The following is a 21284-nucleotide window of genomic DNA, read 5'->3' on the forward strand; positions in this document are numbered from 1 at the left end:
AGCCTATTTTAAATTCGTTTGTTTTCAATGTGTAGCGCAGTCGATTTGAACACCATTTTTATTTATAACCTTTTACCATATAATAAACACATAGATATGTAAGTGTCGTATAGTAATTTACGATGGAACGAAGATCCAGTCCAATCAAACCTCGGTAAGTTATCACCTTTTTCACTTTAAGAAATATCCAATTCAATCTTATTGGAGAATGGGCTACCAATATTGAGAACAAAGACGCAATGGACCTGCTTGACGTTACACTGGCTAACTCAACCTTTAAATCGGAACACAACATTATTGCTGTTTGGCGGTAGTATATGAGAAAGGTAAATGGAACCTACCAAGAAGAGATAGCACAAAGCGCTATCAAGTAAAGCTCACATTAAACAATATAAGCTATCTTCATTGGATCACCTAAGCCAATTTTAAAATGTTTTCCAGTGAACGTATTCAATCACCGACCGATGTGCAGCGACCATATCATCGATTGTGTCTTGGGGCAATTAATATCTGGGCTGACCTGCTTGCCTCCGTATCGACGAAAATCTGGAAACAGCTTTAACCTAGAAAAAATATTAAGTAAGTATATAGAAATAAGATGTTGAATAAAGATTAAGTCTAGCTTAATACTATAATTGAATTGGTGTGAAGCAAAATGCTTTTTTGTTAATACAGAAGTTGATAATTGTGCTAGTTATATTTTTGATACTAATGTTATATTCATAATGTTAAGTTAGAATATTCAAATACATATATGTATTATATAAGTACATGGTGAATGTTTCCTCACTTATAATTATTTCGCAATTACACGCTTTGAAACTTAGATTTTTTTTTTTATTAATTAATAATAATATATTTTTTGTTCACGAGTCTATATGTATACCTAAATAAATGTAATTATTATTCAAATACTAATTACGAATATACTCTATTCCTGGATATTACTATTGTATTATTACAATCAAAGAAGCGTTCTATCAATAAGATGAGTAAAAAACTAACCCAAATTGTCAAAATTTCCTACGCAATACCAATTCCAAGTCACGGATAAGCCCAAAGCTTTTGAAATCAGGTTCCCGCACTCTGGATAAAGTGATTGGTTGCAATCGCCGCTGCGCTGAATAGCCGCTTGACCGAAGACTATAAAGCAGACTCAACCCATAAACTGGTATGAGGATCGGCCAATTAAATCCCATGCGTGCTAAAAAAGATTTGTCGCAGTAACTTGTTAGGATTCTCATGATATTATTCAATTATCGCGTTACTTGTGCGTGCGTTTTATTAATAATAGCTTTGTACTCCTACTAACTTGGTCTTCTGGCAATGTGGATATTGAGCGAAAGTCGTGGGTTCAAATCCATTGAGTTGGTGTTCTTTATTCAAATTTCGCTATGTATAAAGGAAAAGACCGCAAGAGAACTTTCATGTGGCGCATCCTGCCATGTGTGTATTTGTGTGTATCGATCGGACTATTGGCTAGTTCAATGGGCTAATGTGCCTCAGAGAGCACGTTATTCTTTATCCGATCTCTTTTCAGATATGTCTGATTGCCGTTCTGCTATGTATGGAAGAGATTGCGTATGAAATTATTCATCGTTGTCGATTTTAGATCAGAGGTTTTTTTATTGGATTTCAGTTTTTAGTTTATATATGCACTTAATAAGCTTGCACTCGAAGAAACCGCATTCAGTATTTTTGCTTTATTTTGATAAATCCAGTAGGTACAGTTTTTGTACAATCAAAGCTTTTAGCACATTTAATTATATTTCTCCAAACAGAATTATTAAATACTACTGTTTTATGAATTTTATTGGAGCATATACGTGTGATCATAAAATGACGGACCCCATGATGTCTCGTTCGTTTTTTTAGTGGTTGAGATTAATACAAGTAATGTGAATCAATCAGATGCATGTCCAAATTTTTAACGGCATCTCGAAAAGCCACACTGCCATCGACTGACAACGAGTTTTAAGATTTTTAATAATGCTATCGATATCGAAAAAATATAATCGATACAAGATACAGCTTAATGAAGCGTTGCCGCTCCTAATTGTTTTAATTATAATGTACAAATTAAGACGTCGCTCGCTTCGAGCCTGAAACAAAACATAATGCAACATTATTAATTCATGAGAGTTCTGAATACGCCAGTCCGCATCACCGCTGATTGAAGCCCGGAATTAATTGTATTATGGATCAAAAAAAAAAAACACCAACAAATGTATATTTGAATTTGAAATTCGAACAAAATAACATTTAGTCGGAATGACAAAACGAACGCTGGTCAGGATTGTTTTCGGAATACTAATATGGCTTAAAGAAGAAATAAAGATTCGCATAATATTGTGTCGTATTTGTAATATGGACGTCGATAAATCATAGGGAACCGACTACAATCGTTCCGATGACATGGTATGTCCGCAAAAAATAATACAAGCCATCATTCAGATGCCCAGTAGAATTGGGTGGGAGGGACAGGGCTGAGGCTGCTTCGGATATTCCGATTATTACAAGATATATTTTGTTCATACGATTTCGATGCCATTAATATAAGCTGTACAGTCTTCAAACGATAAATAAAATTTTTGTTCATATTTAGAACAAAATGCCACCGCCACCACAACACCTCAAATACTAGTTCTATTAGAGAATGTTATTTAGATATAATTGTATATTATCCGTAGAATTAATATTATAACGTGGGTAACTAATTGTATTTAAATAAAAAAAAATCTTATATTTTACTTGGTGGTAAGGTTTTGAGCAAACCTGTCTGGTGGTACCATCCATCGATGCGGTGTTTGTTTGAAAGATGAGTGAGCCAGTGTAACTACGCATAAGGGACGTAATGTCTCAATTGTGACGGTTGGTGGCACATTGATAAATAAAAAATGTGAATTAAAACTTTATAAGCCGTTAATGTCTGTGCATAGGCTGACTTAGCATTTCCAATGAAACCAAATCAATCATTGAATAATATTATTAATATCCAGATTGGTTTAGATATTACTAGTGATAACCGGTACAGCATGGTATAAAGCTTGGCATACCGACAATGCACTAATTGTAATTCATTAATTAATAACTTTATTTCAATTGTTTGTATTAGGTGTATCTTTACCACGAGTTATTGTTAATGTACAGTCTACAGAATCATCAACGGCAATTTTCAACGACCCGTAGAATGAGTGAATTAATCTGCGACAAAAATGTGTGAATTGCAGCTTTATCTTTATCGGATCGGTTGGGATTACTTAAATATTCAATCTTAAGTTTTGATTGAGTCGCATCGTAATGAGTCAAATTAAATAAACGCTTGAATTAAATATTTTATGTAAAAAAAATACTGAAACGATTCAATGATTTCTTTCCTAATAATGAAATCTAACTCAAATTTCCATCAAAAAAAGGTATCCTCTTTTTTTATAATCAATCTTTTGTTCTAAAAAAAATTTCTATTTAGTTTTTTTTTTTTTGCGTTCATCACAACCTAGGTGGACGGAATTTTAAATTAGAAGATCATTAAATACTTTGGTTCTCAATTCCCAAAAGCCAAGCGTACGAATAATGGGCTCCGTAATTCGTTTTCATGCGCTTAAACTAAGCTTGCCCTTTTTACCTTACCATACATGACAATTTAGTAGATTACAACCACTTCATTGGATCTCAAGCTGGCGATGAACCTAAGTCGAGTTGCATGAAAAAGATTAGATTAGTTTTATTTCTGTAAGCATGTCTTGAAATTGGGTATTACATGTCCGTGTGTCCGTGTGTACCGTGTGTGTGTGTGTCCCCGTGTGTATACTGCTATGAATTATGTATATATAGTTTCGAGTAGTTACTACGCTTATTAACCTATCAAAAGTAGTTTTGAGTAAAATATAATTCAGGCTGGGATGTAAAAGTAATGGCATGTAATGGGTCGTGACCGTTTGTAAATATAGTTTTTTTTTATATATATAAATATAATATTATTGGAGATATCGTTGCTTGTATGTTTAAATCATATTTCGTCTTTTTTTTTGTTTACGAATAACAAACAGCTCAAATGACGTCACAGTAAAATGCAAAATCTGAATCGTATATTTATGTATGAACTGTAAGATAAAATTTAATATTGAAATAAAATATCTCCCTTTATTACGACTACAACCCTAAAAATGTATACATTTATTAAAAGCTTGGTTTCACTAATACGATAACCATGTAGACACAGACGTACAATTTAAATTATGCATCAATATAGTTGCATGTTCGATACAGTTGCATCGTTTTTGCCAACCTTAGCGAATCACGACGCAGACACGAACGAAATACGATTATAAAATGTATGTTTATACAAAGTTTAATCTCTAATTTATTTATCTATTGTATTAAAAGGACATTATCATCTTATCAATATGTTTTGATATATTAATACAGCTGCATTTATTATAAATAAATTATATAAATAACGATATAAAAGTGATATAAATCTATGTGCACTTACGAGTGACGTGATCTTGAATACCTTCTATGACTTAAATATGTGTTTTCTTTCTTAGACGAAGATCAGTTGCGGTATGAGTGACCTTGGAAGATTTTCTGAGAAAGATGCGCCTTACTCTTGAAATATTGAGACAAGCCTTAGTGATGTACTGTTTTGATTCATGTTTTATTTAAATATTATAACTACTTGTGAAGAGGTCATTATAATATACTTTATTCATTTCTGTTATTCTGCAATCGTGCTCTCCGGAGCCCGGAGTTCAAATCCAGGCAGGCACCACTTTCACACACAATTTTCATGTGCTTAATTTGTGTTTCTAATTTATCTCGTGCTCGGCGGTGAAGGAAAACATCGTAAGGAAATCTGCATGTGGCTAATTTCAACGAAATTCTGACACGTGTATTCCAGCAATCCGCATTAGAGCAGCGTTGTGGTATATGGTCCAAACCTTCTCCTCAAAGGAAGAGGAGGCCTTTGGCCAGCAGTGGGAAATTAACAGACTTATTAAAAAAAAATGTTCTGCGATGAGTTTTAAAAAAATATAGAATTAGCCCTACATATTTTTATGTAAAAAGGAAAATCAATTTGTATATATATAGATACTTATAAAAACGCGTGGGTGGTACTCAAGCATCCCACTCATCGGATATTCTTTCAATAAACAACAATAAATAGTATCTCTATGTTTCTCCGTTTAAGTGCTCAGTAAGCCAGTGGAAGTACAGGCACAGGGAACGTAACATAGTTCTCAAGGTTGGTAGCGCATTTCCGATGTAAGGAATAGTTTACATTTCGTAAAGCGTTTGCCAATCTATCTAACTAGATCATAAAAAATACTGTCTAATTATTAGGACATGTCGACAAAATGAAATGGCTTTACAATGAAGGTATGCGCTTTGGTATTTCATTGGTGATTTTATATTGCTCGTTTGTACTTAGTTTACTTTATTACCTATTATTTAATTGTTAAAATTAGTTGAAGATATAAAGTATAGTATACACTGTCATCATCATCATCCTCCTGCCCTTATTCCAATTTACTTGGGGTCGGCGCAGCATGTCTTTTTCCATACTTCTCTATCTGACGTCATTTCACAAGTAACATTCTTTCCAGCCATATCATCTTTCACACAATTCATCCATCTTTTCATTGGTCGTCTACTTCCTCTATATCCATCCACGTTCATGCTCAAGACCTTCTTCACAATATGTTTTATGTACATTTGCACCGGTGGTTGATGTTGGTACGAATTTGTGCAATTCCTTTTTAGAAAGTAGAATCAACTTTTGACTAATAATATGATATAATTTTAGAGAATTTTTATTTATTTTTCTGTATCCAGACTGTGTAGTTTACCGTGTTAATTAATAAGGAATAGCACTCGTTTAGTGCAAAAGGTCGTATGTCAGATAATAAAAGGGAACAATAACGACTAGTAAGCTCACATTATTCTTTCCGCGGTTTCTATGGTAAGTATTTTTTTAAGAATTCATATCAATAATTAAAAAGGTTTTTTCTAGTTACCAATTGGAATTCAATCTTTGGAAACGACGTTTTGCAATTAGATAACCGTAATGGTTCTTGCAAAGTTAAGGCCAAACGATACTCATCAGGATTTCAAATCAAACCAATCAAATTGAAATGTTTATTCGGAAGATTTTCGCAAGTGTTTTTATGAAGACGACTGGCAAGAAACTCAGTTGATAATACAAAAAATAGCAATTAATTAATTCGAAGTCCAGCAATTATGAATTCCATGCATTTTTTTTCGACGAGTTTGTTTTCCATCTGATAAAAATCGACGTCTGTTCTGTCAACTGTTTTTCACTGTATATACTGCTTAAAAATACATTGCAAAGGAATTATACTAAAACTTGATCAATTTGTATTTTTATTAGATATATTGTATTTTAAATGATATTAATGTGGGAGAAGTTTTAGCATATTTAAAAGTATGCACACATTCCCCTGACGGTCCCGACTCATTGTTTGCATCAAAAGAAAGAGCAAAACACCATTCAAGATGGAGATGTCCAATATTTTAGATCGCATAGCATTCGCCGGTACGGAATCGGAATTCCTTACTCAAGGATTCCCGCGGTAATCGACTGAAAAACAGTCTATATATTATTCAATTATAGAGTTCACAATGCAACGTAATCGTCCCAACAAAGACCGTATCGAGACGTTCAGACAACGTTTTAGTAAGCAAGTATGCAATAGATAACAGTATTTTATACTAATTCCACAAACATAAGCATAACTTACAAATTTTCGAACGTGTAAAGTCGGAATGATACTGTAGGAGCCTCCAGCGACATGTGTGCTGTGGAAATTATGAGCAATCAAGTCCTTTATTGTGATATTGACTCTTGCCCGTCATCGGCTATTAAGATTTCTTTGTTACAGAAACATGTTGGACTATTTACACAACACGTCGTTCGGACACTTTTTTTTAGAAATAAATCCGACCTTTATTGAGTTTCGGTCAGCGTTCAAATGAATAAAATGTTCAAGTCACTAGCGACGTTAGATTTGCTTTTAATATGAAACGTTCGATGGCTTTATTATGAGTGAATGACGGACGAATGGTACGGAGTGGTGGTAACAATACTAGCATCTCGAGGTGACAATGACACGTGATTGCTGTGTGAGAGTTTGTAATTGAAATGAGAACTTAAACATGTACGAATGAGTCATCATCTAAAAATGCTGATTGGCCTCGATGCCTCATTCATATTGCACAGTTTCGATCAATAGCGGCCAACACTCAAATAATGTACCAACAGTCATCGGCTTGTTTTTCGAAGATATAATTTCCCACGGCTGAGTCGCCGCTCTTGTAAGTTCTTTAGCCGTGTTGTATAAACCGAGATACAAGATTTCAAGATATTTGATACAGAAAACAGCTACTTAGAAATCATTGGATCTATTTACGTATGAAATCGTATATTCCATTCTTAAATATTCTTCGAAGAGAGTTGTTTTTATTTCAAAGATATAGAGAGATATGTTTGTTATAAAAAATATTCAAAGATTAATAATTAAATAGTATGCTGTCATTTGTATTGTAGGCGTATCGCGACTTTAATGCAGTTCGAAACATGAAAATAGTTTTTAGTTTATTAATAAATGAGTCATTGCCTCGGATTAATATGATTCGGTAGTTGAAATAATATACATATTTTACTATGTTCGTATAGGTCTATTCGGTCACGTAGGCTTACCTCTCCACCTTTAATTATTATTTTAGATAATATTAATTTTATAATTACATTTGTATTTTGCTGTCTGTACTGTTAGTCTTGTCACGCACACACGGGCGGGTAGGCCATCTTCTAAGGACGGGCGTCACTCACACCAATGCTCGCCGATAATTTAACGTGGAAGGGCGCGCCTTCGTCAGTGAATAACTATAGTCGGAATGAATTGTTCGTCCATGTGTCCCCTCATTGCGTACAAGTAGTTGAAAGACTCGAAAAATAATGTATGTACGGTAGATGTGTATATTTGTGTAAGAAATGATAAAAATACACGTTCAATGAAGCGGACACGTAACACCTATTAAATTACTATAATTTTATTTAACTAAGGAGAGCCGAGATGGCCTAGTGGTTAGAACACGAACATCTGAATCGATGACTGCGGGTACACACCCAGGCAAGTACCACTGAATTTTCACGTGCTTAATTTGTGTTTATAATTCATCTCGTGCTCGGTGGTGAAGGAAAACATCGTGAGGAAACCTGCATGTGTCTAATTTCAACGAAATTCTAACACATGTGTGTTCCAGCAATCCGCATTAGAGCAGCGTTGTGGAATATGCTCCAAACCTTCTCCTCAAAGGGAGAGGAGGTCTTAGCTCAGCAGTGGTAAATTCACAGGCTGTACATGCTGTATGTAACTAAGAATATTATAATTTACGAAGTTTTGTCATTTAATATCATGAATAAAATATACTCCACCGTAAATGTAGGTAAATGTCCCACTCCTGGTATAAAACATAGTCAGGGTGTATTTATTGTTTAGTGCTGATCAGGAGAATAATAATAAACATAAATTTTCGACATGAAACCTCATTGGTGCCGCTTTGAGCCCGCAATCTTCGATTATGATTCCTTTAGTCTAACTACATAGCCATATAAGATCACTGGACATCATTATTTGTCCAAACAAATACCTAAATTTTGATTCAGTATAGTCATTCACAGTGAAAAAGAGTTATCTGTTATCATAGTTATCATCTGTTACAAATGTAATAACATATCGGTTATTTTGGAAAATGAGGCTTAAAGTTTTGACTTTAAATCTCATTATTGAAAGTACAATTTTGCGGCTTTAGTCTTTATTCATTAACGATTACGTTAAAGTTAATGTTTAAATTTACATCGTAAGTTTATTAGTGATTATATTAATTACTCAACTTTTAGCAAGTATGCGTTGTGTTTTTCTTCACACATGTCGCCATTTTGAAATTTTTATATTAAAAGTATAGATATTATTGAGAAAATGAATTTATTTGTAGTGTTCAATGTACTATTTATAAATATAAACTCGAATGAATTGTAAATAATCGCCTTTATTTCTTTATAACTTATAAATCAATCATTAAAATCATACTAGCGTTAAAACAGGACGAAGGCTATAGAGCAGTTCTGATGAATTCCAGTATAATTCCATCACGCCCTTCAACACTATCACAGACCGAGTTTCACACGATTTGTTTATTTATATAACAAATGCCTTTCATCTGCTCTACGTGACCAAATATTATTTATATATTTATAATCGAATTGATGTGTATTCAATGAATATTGTCTCGACGAATTAAAGTATATTTTGTCACGGTATATTCATCTGAATAAGTTTCATGTAATTGTATTAATAAGGAAAGTAACATTGTTTGCGTGTTACTTATTTAAATAATTATGTAACTTATAATACATATAAATTATGGAATTTATAGAGATGATAATTTTCTCAGCTTATATTTTGATTAAGTACTAGATATTTCTATATATAAGATCTGGTGTCAATTAAGCTTTAGTAAGGATTTATCCAAACGATTTGCTTTTTCTTATATCAATAGACAGAGTCGGGAGATATTGCAAGTGACGCTCGACATATCAGTCCTGTTGACGTCAGCCGGACAGTCACATCAAAGGTGAGCTATGATTTATATGTATTTGTTAGTCGGCTTAGTTATAAGTGGGAAAATTTGTGTATTCTCATAATAAATAGTCGAAGCAAACCCGACTTTGATGTCTAATTGGGCACAAGGAATTTACTTAGACGATATAATTGACGACTGATTTACAGCGGCAGAACCAAGGATACATGCAGTAATTACTAATATTTTCGTTCGACTCCTCATCCTGTTGTTATCATGTCTGAGTTTACGATATTTTATTTGTATGACAGTACTTGGAACTATTTTAATTGATTTAATTTATTTGATGTGTGTGCGAATGGAAATTGACTCTAAGCCGGGCTTTTTGAGTCTTCAAATTTTTGGTTTCAATTCGAATATTTTGAGTTTATTTTGAGTTTTAGAATATCTTATTTAATCAAACAAGTTATTAACTTTGTTTTTTGATATAGGAGTTAGTTTTTGCTGGAGATGAATTAAGTACGCTCTTGCCTTAATTTTTGAGATATGTAGTATATTAAAATAACTTAATAATAATGGAAATTGAGAAATCAAATAATATTTGTGTTGTAGCTGTTTTATGATTTAATAGTACAAGATACACCCTTGTTCTTAAACTAATAACATATCGTGTGGAGGTTCGAGGTTCGACGACAATGAAAATCTGGTATTATTTCTGTATTAAATTTTATTGCATCTATTCACACACCTTTCGGAAGAACGGTTGAAGACATTGAAGCTAACAAAATACAATTACAAACAATATATATCCTAAATAACTTAATTTGCGAAGGTATTAGGATTCGTATAATAGTTAACATTGAAATAAACGTAAAACGTCGATTAATACTCGATATTATTCTAACACACAGAACTATCATTGTTATACGTAACGTAGAGGAAAGTAACTTCATCATACCACATATTATCGTGCAACACTGAGAGCATTACGACCGTCTACACTTGCACGTCAGTCATTGTAACTCGGTGCTTTGCACAAATCTTTACACTGAAATGATTGTGGTGTACTGATCGTACATCCCAAATGATCCTTTTCCTGCAAGTCTTATTGTAATTCACGACGCGACATCGATGCGACTGTGTCACGATGTCCAGTAATAACTAAGGTACTGGTTCGTATGTTATTTTGTGATTTAATTATACAAATGTCGTGACGGTTGAAATGTTATCGTGCAAGTGCGGACATACGTTTTATAACCTATTCCCGTCTTCCGCCGTTTTTTTATATACATCAAAAGGATTGCTAATACAGAAAAATTATTGCGTTTACCTTTCTTAAATATTTATGTTACCAGTATATACTTACAACAGTGATGTATGTATGTACAAAATTATAGACTCAATTTTGGACTTTCAGTCTCTACATTATTGAAAAAAAAAACATATTTTACAGTGTCGGGAACAAACCGTGATTATACCTATACAATATTTTGTTACAAATATACAAGGTCATTTGTATTTTTTTTTTTTTCAGGACAAACGGGTCTATGACAACTTTAAATATTCGTTGATATTTATATTATAAGAACAATTATACGGTATTCGTTTTAAAAGTAGATTTTTACAATGTTTCATTACTCGCTATTAATCTCTTACATTTATTGAGTGTGATACTGTATCTAAATTTATTCACAATACAATGCTCGCTATTGCTTTATTCCGCTAACATTTTGCTTCGTGAGAAATTCAAACGATGACGAAATGCGAATTCGAATCATCAATAATAACTATTATAATAAGTGATTTATTTATAGTAAACAATTTTGGATTATTAATTAAATTTTCATATTTTTATTTGTTCCAAAGGAGATTCAATACGCCAGATAAAACTGATTTCGTAGCTAAAAAAATACTTATAAATTAAAATGCTTCCTTCTATAATGACATTTTTAATTATATGTTTATCATAGACGATCATAGTCTTCTGACTAGAAATGAATCTATACAGATATCTCACAATCTGCCATCAGTATTTCTTATATTAAAATAGTACATTAAACGAAAACATGTTACAGCTACTGACCTCGTACCAATAAATATTAAAATTCGAATCGTTAGATATTTACCAAACTATCAAACAAGAGATAAACTGGACGTAATTAGGCACTAAATATAAGGAGAACGTTTCGAAAAAAAATAATAATTTACACTCTACATATGAAATAATAGTCTAAAAGTGTCGTTTACCTAGAGGAAACATAACACATATTAATACCTATTTTTTTTATTAAATCACTTCGTTTAACCACTTCCAGTAATAACTACGCAACGTGTCGCAAGGTCCAACTCGTAATAGCACCTAGTATTGTCGGTCGGTCGGCGCGGACGCAGCGTCGACGTAAGCGAGATGTCAACCTCACGTGTCCACTATCACAAATCTAAGCTTCTCTACCGGTGCATAAATTATTTATTATCACGTATATACGTATGTATATATATATTTATATTTATAGGTCGATATTTACAGACGTGATGCCGTCAAAGCCGTTGCGGCGCTCGTCGGCCGAGATCGTGATTATTGTCGGTGCGCCAGCGGCGGGCGAAGAGCAGGCGGTCAGGCGCGGGAGGGAGGCGGCGGCTCGGCAAGCGACGAGGTCGAGGACGAGGACGGGGAGGGAGCGGGGGGAGCAGGCGCTGGTGCAGCGAGAGCGAGGGAGCGCGAGTACTCCAGCAGCGCGTCAGCGGGATGAGTCGGCGGATAGAGGCCTCGGTATAGTTCTGGTCGGCTGTAGGGGTGTGCGAGCCGGGCCGCTGCCGCTGCTGCTGCAGACTGGTAGAAAGCAGATGCAGCCGATGGTGGTGCTGGCGCTTCCCCATCTTTGCTGGCCATGTCAGCGAGTGACCATATTCTGGGCTTAGCTGAGGCTGGTGTACTTCCAGGTGGTGCGCGTGACGGTAAATGCTGGTATGCTGGGTGAATAGGTCTTTCGTATGGCTCAGGTGATTCCGGTCCACTATCTGCACGTGATTCTGACCATTCAGATTCTGTTCGTTGTCCCAAAAGATCTAGCCTTTGCTGGGGTCTATCGCCGTCCTCACTGGATCCTGTGCCGGAGTCTTTTCCATCTATAAAATATATTTTAAATTAAAAACATTGAAATATAAAGTAACATCTTATACTTGAGCCCAGATGGCCCAGTGGTTAGAACGCGTGCATCTTAACCTATGATTGCGGGTTTAAACCCAGGCACTGAATTTTCATGTGCTTAATTTGTGATTATAATTACATCTCATGCTCGGCGGTGAAGAAAAACATCGTGAGGAATCCTGCATGTGTCTAATTTCAACGAAATTTTGTCACATGTGTATCCATCAACCTGCATTGGTGCAGCTTGGTGAAATATGCTCCAAACCTTCTCCTCAAAGGGAGAAGAGGCCTTAGCCCAGCAGTGGGAAATTTACAGGCTGTTAATGTAATTAATGTAATCTTATACTTAAAATTCTGTTATTTTTCATACAATTAGGATTAAATAAATATTGTGAAAAATTGTGTTTACTATTTATCTTAAGGGGAAACCTACCCAAAGCATCTTTTCCGTCATTGCTTTTGTGGTCATCATCGTCATTATTATTGTCATCATCATCAACCCTGTTCCTGGGCTCCCAGGTCATCTTATTCTCCTTCTTGAGGCGTCGGCGCGCATTAGCGAACCATGTGGACACTTGTGTAAGAGTCATCTTCGTGATGATAGCTAGCATTATCTTTTCACCCTTAGTCGGGTATGGATTTTTCTTATGCTCATTAAGCCATGCTTTTAGCGTGCTTGTGGTTTCTCGGGTGGCATTTTTTCTCCTTGCGCCGTTCAAATCCATTCCGTATCTGCTGACAAACGATCTCATTAGAAATGTCTATTTAATAATAAAAAATAATAATATACCAACAATAACAAATAGAAAACATTAATTTCAAATTAAACAATAAACAATGCAGAGCTTTATAGCAAAAAAGATTTGTTGATCTGTTTAGTAAATGAAAGCACGTTCATTAACATTACGTGATCATCAAACCACAATTATTTAGCATCTAGACGACGCAGCGTAACTAAAGTTTAAGGTGGGCACGAGCGTAAATGGCGTAGTCCGATTTGGAAGAGATTTGAGATAACTTGGGTCGTGACCGCCCTCCGCACGCCTCGCCCTCCCACCGGCGGGCCAATGAAAGCGCCATGATAATTGAAATCGAGATAAGCCATCGGCTGCTGTCCTGGCGTTAAGCTGCAGCTTATCTGTTAGCCCCGTACGCATTCGCTCGCAGACCACGCACCCATATACCGACTACTATCTTTATTACGATGCAAAGCCCGTATCATTATTCTATTAAGATTAATGTACACGATGAAGGAAATCGCTTGAATTACACTTTTTGAGAAATTGATAAAGTGAAAACGAATGAGACGAAAGATGCGAATGTAACTTTTTTATCTGTCTCGGAACATGATTGAACGTCTTAGTCGCAATGATTTAATGTAATATAACGCTCCATAAATAAGAAGTTAATTAACAAAGCGATTACTGGTTTAAGACATTATTCCACGGTTCGTTTGAATTTTATATTACTCGGTGAAGATTAGCGCAAACACTGCCGTCCATATGCCGCCAATGCAGCATTGTTTGTAGCCGAGAAGGGTGGAAAATAGGGATGAGTACTATGGGAAATTAATAAAACTGTCACTTAAATCGCAGAAGTGACAGGCTGCGCCCCTCGCCTCGAAACCCTGCACGCGACTGTGGACTCTGTCGCGCAGACATAACGACGTATTTCCAAAATTCGATCGGACGAAATGAACTCGGCCTCTTTTGTTAAGTTTGTTGTTGACTTAATTCTCGCCCTCCATCGGATGAGATACTCGTAAATAAATATGGAATGGTATATCTTTTTCGTTGGTGCTCCATTATCAAGTGGCCGGATTTAATAAGCCTCAGCCATCGAACCGCGACAGACGTTTTAACGTTAACAGTAATTAAAAAGGCGGGTGCTATACGATGGTTTCTGGATAAAACAACGCTCGAGCTTCACTTAATGACTCACGGGCTATGAATGAACTAACATTCACAGAATTGAAACGACAATGCTAAAGTGGAGCGACGGAGCTTAGGCGTATTCCACAAACAAAAAAACCTTCATTTATCCACGGCGTGCCACTTTCATGGCATCCGCGCTCGCGGGGATGGCTCGGCTTCATTTTTTTATTATTTCGCCTTCAGGGGGTGTTTCACCCTCGCCCCTATGCCTTCAATTAAACGTCTATGTAGCTCGCCACCTCTCGCTTCCTACTTGAAGTCATAAAAATGAGATAAACATAAAAATATCATTCTCACCTATCGCTGTTATTGCGAAATCGACGCGCTACGGTTTCAATGATCTTGACACACGGAACGGATCGATCGTGGGGGAAAAGTTGAGGAAAAAGTTGAGAATTTAAAGGTCGGTTTGTTTTGTTATCATTGTTTAATGAGTTTTAGTAATACTTTCTATATAATATGTTGCTTACATTGCAAATATCTTAGTAATTACTTTCGGTAATTGCATGAACGATCCATTTATAATTATCAATAAGATTTACATTTTGAAAAGTTCAAACGTCAATCAAATTGAAAAAAGAACAGTTCTGTTATCAATTGCGTGTTGAAATAGTATATTTTTTTTTTATATTTTCCTATCATTCTAGATTAATACCAACAAAGACAATGTTATATCATGAAAAAAGTGTTTGCAAGTACTTGTGTCGTACAAAAAGTGTAGAATTACTTTGTATTTTTTAGTAAAATGAAGTGTTAAACAGAAAATATTTTATACTTTCCTCGAGATTTTTTTTGTTTAAGAAAGAACGAATAAGAAAGAAGTTATAAATTTAAATTGAACACGCTAGTATCAAGTTTTCATACGAGGAATATAATTAGGCTGTCATGAATTGGACAAGTGTGTTTACTCGTGATCAAAATGGATTTATTTTTTTAGCTACGCGTAGATACAGAGTTACTGGTTATGATTTTATTATTTAACTGTAACTATTTCATTGGTCTGGTAATTAAATTGTTTGGTTACTTCTTAAAGTCACGATTTCGAATTTAGGATGCTTATCTAAAAAAAAAATAGATTATTGTAACAAAATAATCATAAGGGCCTAGTTAAGCGCAATAAAGCATTCGTTCTGCACCCGGTCTAATTTCTACAATAAGCATGTAAAACATTGCAATATCACAACAACGGAGAGTATTAACGACTACGACTACGACTATTAACAAAAACTTAATTGCATTATATTTAAAAAGTAGACACAGTCTAAATAATAATTTAATATAAAAATATATGAAAGTTAGCTCCCATTTAAATATAACGGTCATTATATATAATAACTATCAAAATGTTTATTGTTATATATTTAAATCGACCAGTTTTATACGAAGTTAAAGTTGTTGTGGTAATTTCTAGACTGTGATAGAAGACTGTATCAACAATGCGCGGCGAAACGTGAAGTTTATTTGTATTATCACCTTTAGCATTTTGTTTTTGTATCTGAGAAAAAAAAAACGCTTTAATATGCTAATACTGAGAAGTAACGCAAATAAAACAACTATTCATTACTAATAGCTGTAAACAATATATTAGGAATAGTATTCATTAAGGTTTGTGTAAACAAAAGGTGTTTAATTTGTATAATTTAAAGGACTTGTCAATTTAAGTTTCAGGAGTTTAAACTTGACCATATTACTCCTTCTCCCGGCTCAATCATCAGCTCAATGTTACCAAGTTATTGTCACCTAAATTTCATAGTTTCAAATTTATATGAAATCTTTGTTATAAATGAGTTAGAAACTCATTTATAACAAAGATTACTACGACTACGTATTGTACAATACGGTCGTGCGTTTTTATATGAAAGTCTGACTATTAATTTGTTCCTTGAAAACTGAAATTGATGAACGACGATGTTGACGGATTGTATGTAGAAAATAGTTTGGAGTGCAGCCACTAGTCCGAGTACTCACCGTCATGTGCCTACTGCATCAATATGATTATTGATTAAACTTAAAAACTGTGACAATAATTTATTTATGTAGCTATCCTATAGCTGAAGATTGTGGGTTCAAACCCGTTCTGATGCGAGCGTCGAATGAATATCCATCGAACCACATTCAAGCAGCGTGGTTGATTAAGTGAGGGTCTATCATAGCTTTGTTGGTATCGTGGATAGATAATGCTCCTAATTCTGAGAACCTGGGTTCAAACCTCAGGTTGTTCTTATTAAAAGTTATTGGGATTTTCAGCCAAAAAAATTATCAGTGGCAGAAGGTGTCTGTTTGGGCACACACTTGTGCATGCATTGTGTTATATGCCCTTCATAGTTGGCTAGTCTACCTTGAGATTGTCCTCCATGGGAAGCCACGCCATCAGTCAGGAGGACCAGATCATCATCATCACTTTTGTATGAATGCTAAGTTTATGGCCTTGGATCAAAATAGATAAAAGCAACAATTTTCTTTATTCATTAATAAATATTATATTATATTAGATATTCTGTATTGAACACTTTTATAACGGAAAATAAATGGAATAGTCAATAAATGTGCGTCTATTTGCAGTGACCACATGAACGTAGCTGCGGACAAATTACAATAATAAATATAATTTGTCAAACGACTTTCAACTTTATGCAGATGAGATTAAATGTGTAGTTGGTGAAACATTATTACATGACTTGAGTCGTAAGTGGCAAGTGGCGGAATTCAGCCTCGAGGCACTGTAATACAAGCTTGTTTCGATGTGAAGATAACGGAATTTGAACTAAATTCCAATATGATAAGATTTAGTTTTGACAAATTACAAGTTCTAGGTGACTTTCTGTATCAATGTTTGAAAAGGGAAACCAATAGAAACTCTGAGCATTGTTTATTTAATGCTGACGTTTTCTGTTGTCTCTGTAAAGTCTGGATGTCATCTCCTTACATTCCAACTCGTTGATGGTGATCGTAACCTATTGTTCATGCGAAAACAATCTAACTTACTTCTACACTTTTCAAATACATATAACGTTGCTAGTTATAAAAAAATATCAAAAATGAAGTCGAATAATATACTTCCCCCAATTTTTCTTCCGGGAATGTTTTCTTAAAATTTAAAATGAACTCAACTTTTAATTAAAAACTAATATCTTTTAAACTAGCTTCGTTAGAGAGTTCTACTTTCGTATCTCCGCCTAGTATATATCACGGGTTTTATTTCAGAAAACTTTCTCAAAATCGGTTCAGTAGTTAAAAAGTAATGGTCACCCTAAGATTGATTCTTGTACGTTGTAGGATGAATACTTTGATATTAAAAGTAGTGAATTATAAAACTTTGATTTGCCTTGACTTGAGATCTACACCATTCACATTTCATTACACATTTATTTATTCAATAAAATTATTTATATTCAAAGTTTATAGAATGAAAACTTTTCGTTCTGCTTATTATTAAATAACTAAAAATTTTCAACAATCTTTCGAAGCTTCGCTTCAGTAGTTTATTTATGTTCAATGAAGTTTATTCAGAATTTATATTATGTTATTTTAGTTTGATATGTTGAATTGTAGGTTGTATAAATAATATGGTTCGAGAGACGTCCAGGGTATATTTATATTGAGTTTGAAGGACGGTATATCCAATGCGCATTAAAATAAAATCTTAAAGAGTACAATTTGTTAAATTTTATTTGATATAGATTATTTGTAGTAAATATTAACCGTTCGTATATATTTGATTAGATTAATGTATGACACTTGAGGATATCTTAAACAACATAAATATAATACTTTCTATCATTCGTTTTGATGATTAATTATTCTTTAATCTTACATCTTTTTAGTAGTGCATTTGTATATGTTTTGTTAATTGTTAAAGCTTAAAATGAACACAATATAAATTACATTTTTTCAAATTAAGCGCACACATATATATAGGCTATATTTATTTAATAAATCACGTAATCTTCACAACGCGTCTAAAATTACCCATAATGTGTTTTTAAATAGAAAAAAGAGCATGCAATTAAAAACGCTGCCGGCGATAAAAGTCATGGCGACACATTGTGTCATTTAGCATAAATGAAAAAGATACGAACAAGTTCAATGTAACTGTACACCTTCTAGTACCGAGTGCCGCATTGCCGACTCACGTAGGCAGAACGAAACCGCCCCAGCATATTGGGTTACCCTTACAATTTGAAATTACCATTGACATCGTCGGCACCCATATAAAACTACACGACAAGATATTTTGTGAGGTAATAGACGTACACCTTTTCCTTCCACTCCAACGGGTTTATCAGTCCGATGACACACGGCCTATGAAATTAAAGACTCGTCCTAACTGTCGTTGACAGCCTCGTGTTAAGAATTTGTCGGAGATCGTAAAGAAGATCGAGTTACTTGTTCGACTAGACATCATGTTACGAGACCGTCTATGGTGAAAATCTAAATGCTATTTTTTAATCATCGACTCGGAAAAAAAGTCCCTTCGACTAACCGAACCGATACAACAGCGAACATACTTTCCTAAAACGAATAACTCACATTGCCTTTCAGGCGACAATAAATAATTCGGTTCGTAAAAATGGTATCCGATAAAGCTAATTATTCGTCGTCGTAATATCGAAATGAGCTCACGCAAAGGCCAATCTCGGGTTATGGGGGAGGTTTAAAAGGCAGTACACAGGTAGTAAATATTGTCGGGTAGATATCGCGGTTTGGGCGCGCCGCACAAAATCACATTACGAGCCAACGACGCGCTGTTACGGCCCACCGCACGAGTACGTAGCCCGTATATGATACACACGACTTATGGCCCACTCATACCCTTAATAGTAGGATTGTAATACGAACCTGTAATCCGTATAACATTTTCGGACGCATGTAAATGGGCCAATGGGTAAGTTGGTACGTTTTTGAGAAGGGCGTGTTATCAGGACTGGGCGGCGCGTATTTCGTGCGAAGCCAAGCGTTAACCCACCACCGGCTGTCAACACCCATACTGGTTTTTATTTTAAGGGTGTCTCTTTGTTATTCGGTACGATTTCCGTGTGTGTTGCGTGTGTAAACGAAATTCCCTTTCGCTATCAATAATGTGTTGTGTTAACTGAGCTGCACGCGTAAATACTCTACAATTTAAACAATTGTTAGTTTTTTATAGATGACATTCTTGATTATAGCTTTTAGCGTACACGTTTTATTATTCTATTCGGGAACACGTAAACAATAAAACATAATTCGTATATATTTACCGTTTGTTTGACATTTTTCTTTTGATCGACGTAGCGTTTTGGTTTTATCGAATTAAAAAGTATATATAAACATTAATTGAGATATATTTTATTTATTGTGAATTGGTTATAATAGTATACATCAACCTATCAGACTACCATCTTATATAACAGAGATGTATAATTTTAATAATAAAACTGCTATTAAATTGGGTCTCATCTGATATTGTCTGTAAGGCCCCTTATTTTGTGAATCAATATTAATATCGTTCACCTATTTATGCGTTCATAATACAGAGAGTATTAAATAGTTTCAGTGAAAGCTGAACGAGATGATACCGAGTACGAGAAACATACCGAGTACGAGAAACGTACAGAAAACATCCGTAGGATGAAAAGTCACTAGCGTTAGTAATCTTTACGAATATCAGAAATGAGAAAGTAGGTCTGTATGTCTGTCTGTTACGAACACGAGCGATACCGCGGTCAAAAACTGATCGATTATAAAAATAAAACATAAAACAATCTGTGTGTTCCGATTAACGAAAACAAGAAGCATCTCTGTTACATTATCTGTGGCAAATTATTTTTCTGTTTAACTCGCATTTGACCTCAAGAGTGATAAAGATGTCTACTATACATATATAGAACATTAATTAATTTAACAATAACAGAGTGTGATAATAATGCGGTAGGTACAGCGCTCAATGATTACGCGTTACGAGCAATGTCCACATGAGTGTTTAATTATTGTCTTTACATATAAATTAAACATAATATCAAGAGAGGCAATAAGTGCAACGGGCCTGTTGTAGTGCAGTTATTTTTATTGTATGGTTTTGACAATTCGAATGAAAATAATTCGTTAATTACACAGATAAAAAATATATTATTATTATTTATTTAATGGAAAGCAAAGTAAATTAATTTAAATGTTTTTTTATAACCACCAGCAATATGTAGATCAATCGTTATTTTATATTTAAAGCATGAAATCATTAGAAGTTGTAAACTGACTAAATACTGATCGCTCATTGGTCGCGTATTACGTCATCAGCTGCCAACAACCAATGATCATTCAGATAAAACTCAAATTAGTTAACTTTACTCTGATAGGCGTTTTAGTATCTAGCTAATTAAACTAAAAGCTTATAGTAACAACTGTTCGAATAATAAACACAATTCGAAATTTTCGAACACTACTTTTTTTTAAATCGTAACTGCTAATAAGGCATAGGTTTAATTAAAACAAAATCGGCAAATATCGCTAGTTTATTCGCGTGTAAAAAAGCCTTTCAATAGCTACATACAGTGTTTGAAGCGGCTTGTAAATTCAATTAATCTCTTTAGTTTAATCAACAATGTATTAATTTTTATCTC

General features: G+C 34.4%; 1 protein-coding gene across 2 annotated transcripts in view; it reads right to left on the reverse strand.

The window, feature by feature from the left end:
- Positions 1 to 10262: 10262 nt before the first annotated feature.
- LOC125076086 (homeobox protein caupolican) overlaps positions 10263 to 21284 on the reverse strand; it is a 62671-nt gene continuing 51649 nt past the window's right edge. For both annotated transcript variants that reach the window (XM_047688037.1, XM_047688036.1), the window contains exons 4-5: positions 13188 to 13486; positions 10263 to 12732 (exon numbers count right to left, since the gene is read on the reverse strand). In XM_047688037.1, the coding sequence (XP_047543993.1) occupies positions 12221 to 12732; positions 13188 to 13486 (811 nt within the window). In that variant the 3' untranslated portion in view covers positions 10263 to 12220. The remainder of the gene's footprint in view (positions 12733 to 13187; positions 13487 to 21284) is intronic.

The sequence above is a fragment of the Vanessa atalanta genome, chromosome Z (assembly GCF_905147765.1).
Source record: "Vanessa atalanta chromosome Z, ilVanAtal1.2, whole genome shotgun sequence".
NCBI classification, from domain to species: domain Eukaryota; kingdom Metazoa; phylum Arthropoda; class Insecta; order Lepidoptera; family Nymphalidae; genus Vanessa; species Vanessa atalanta.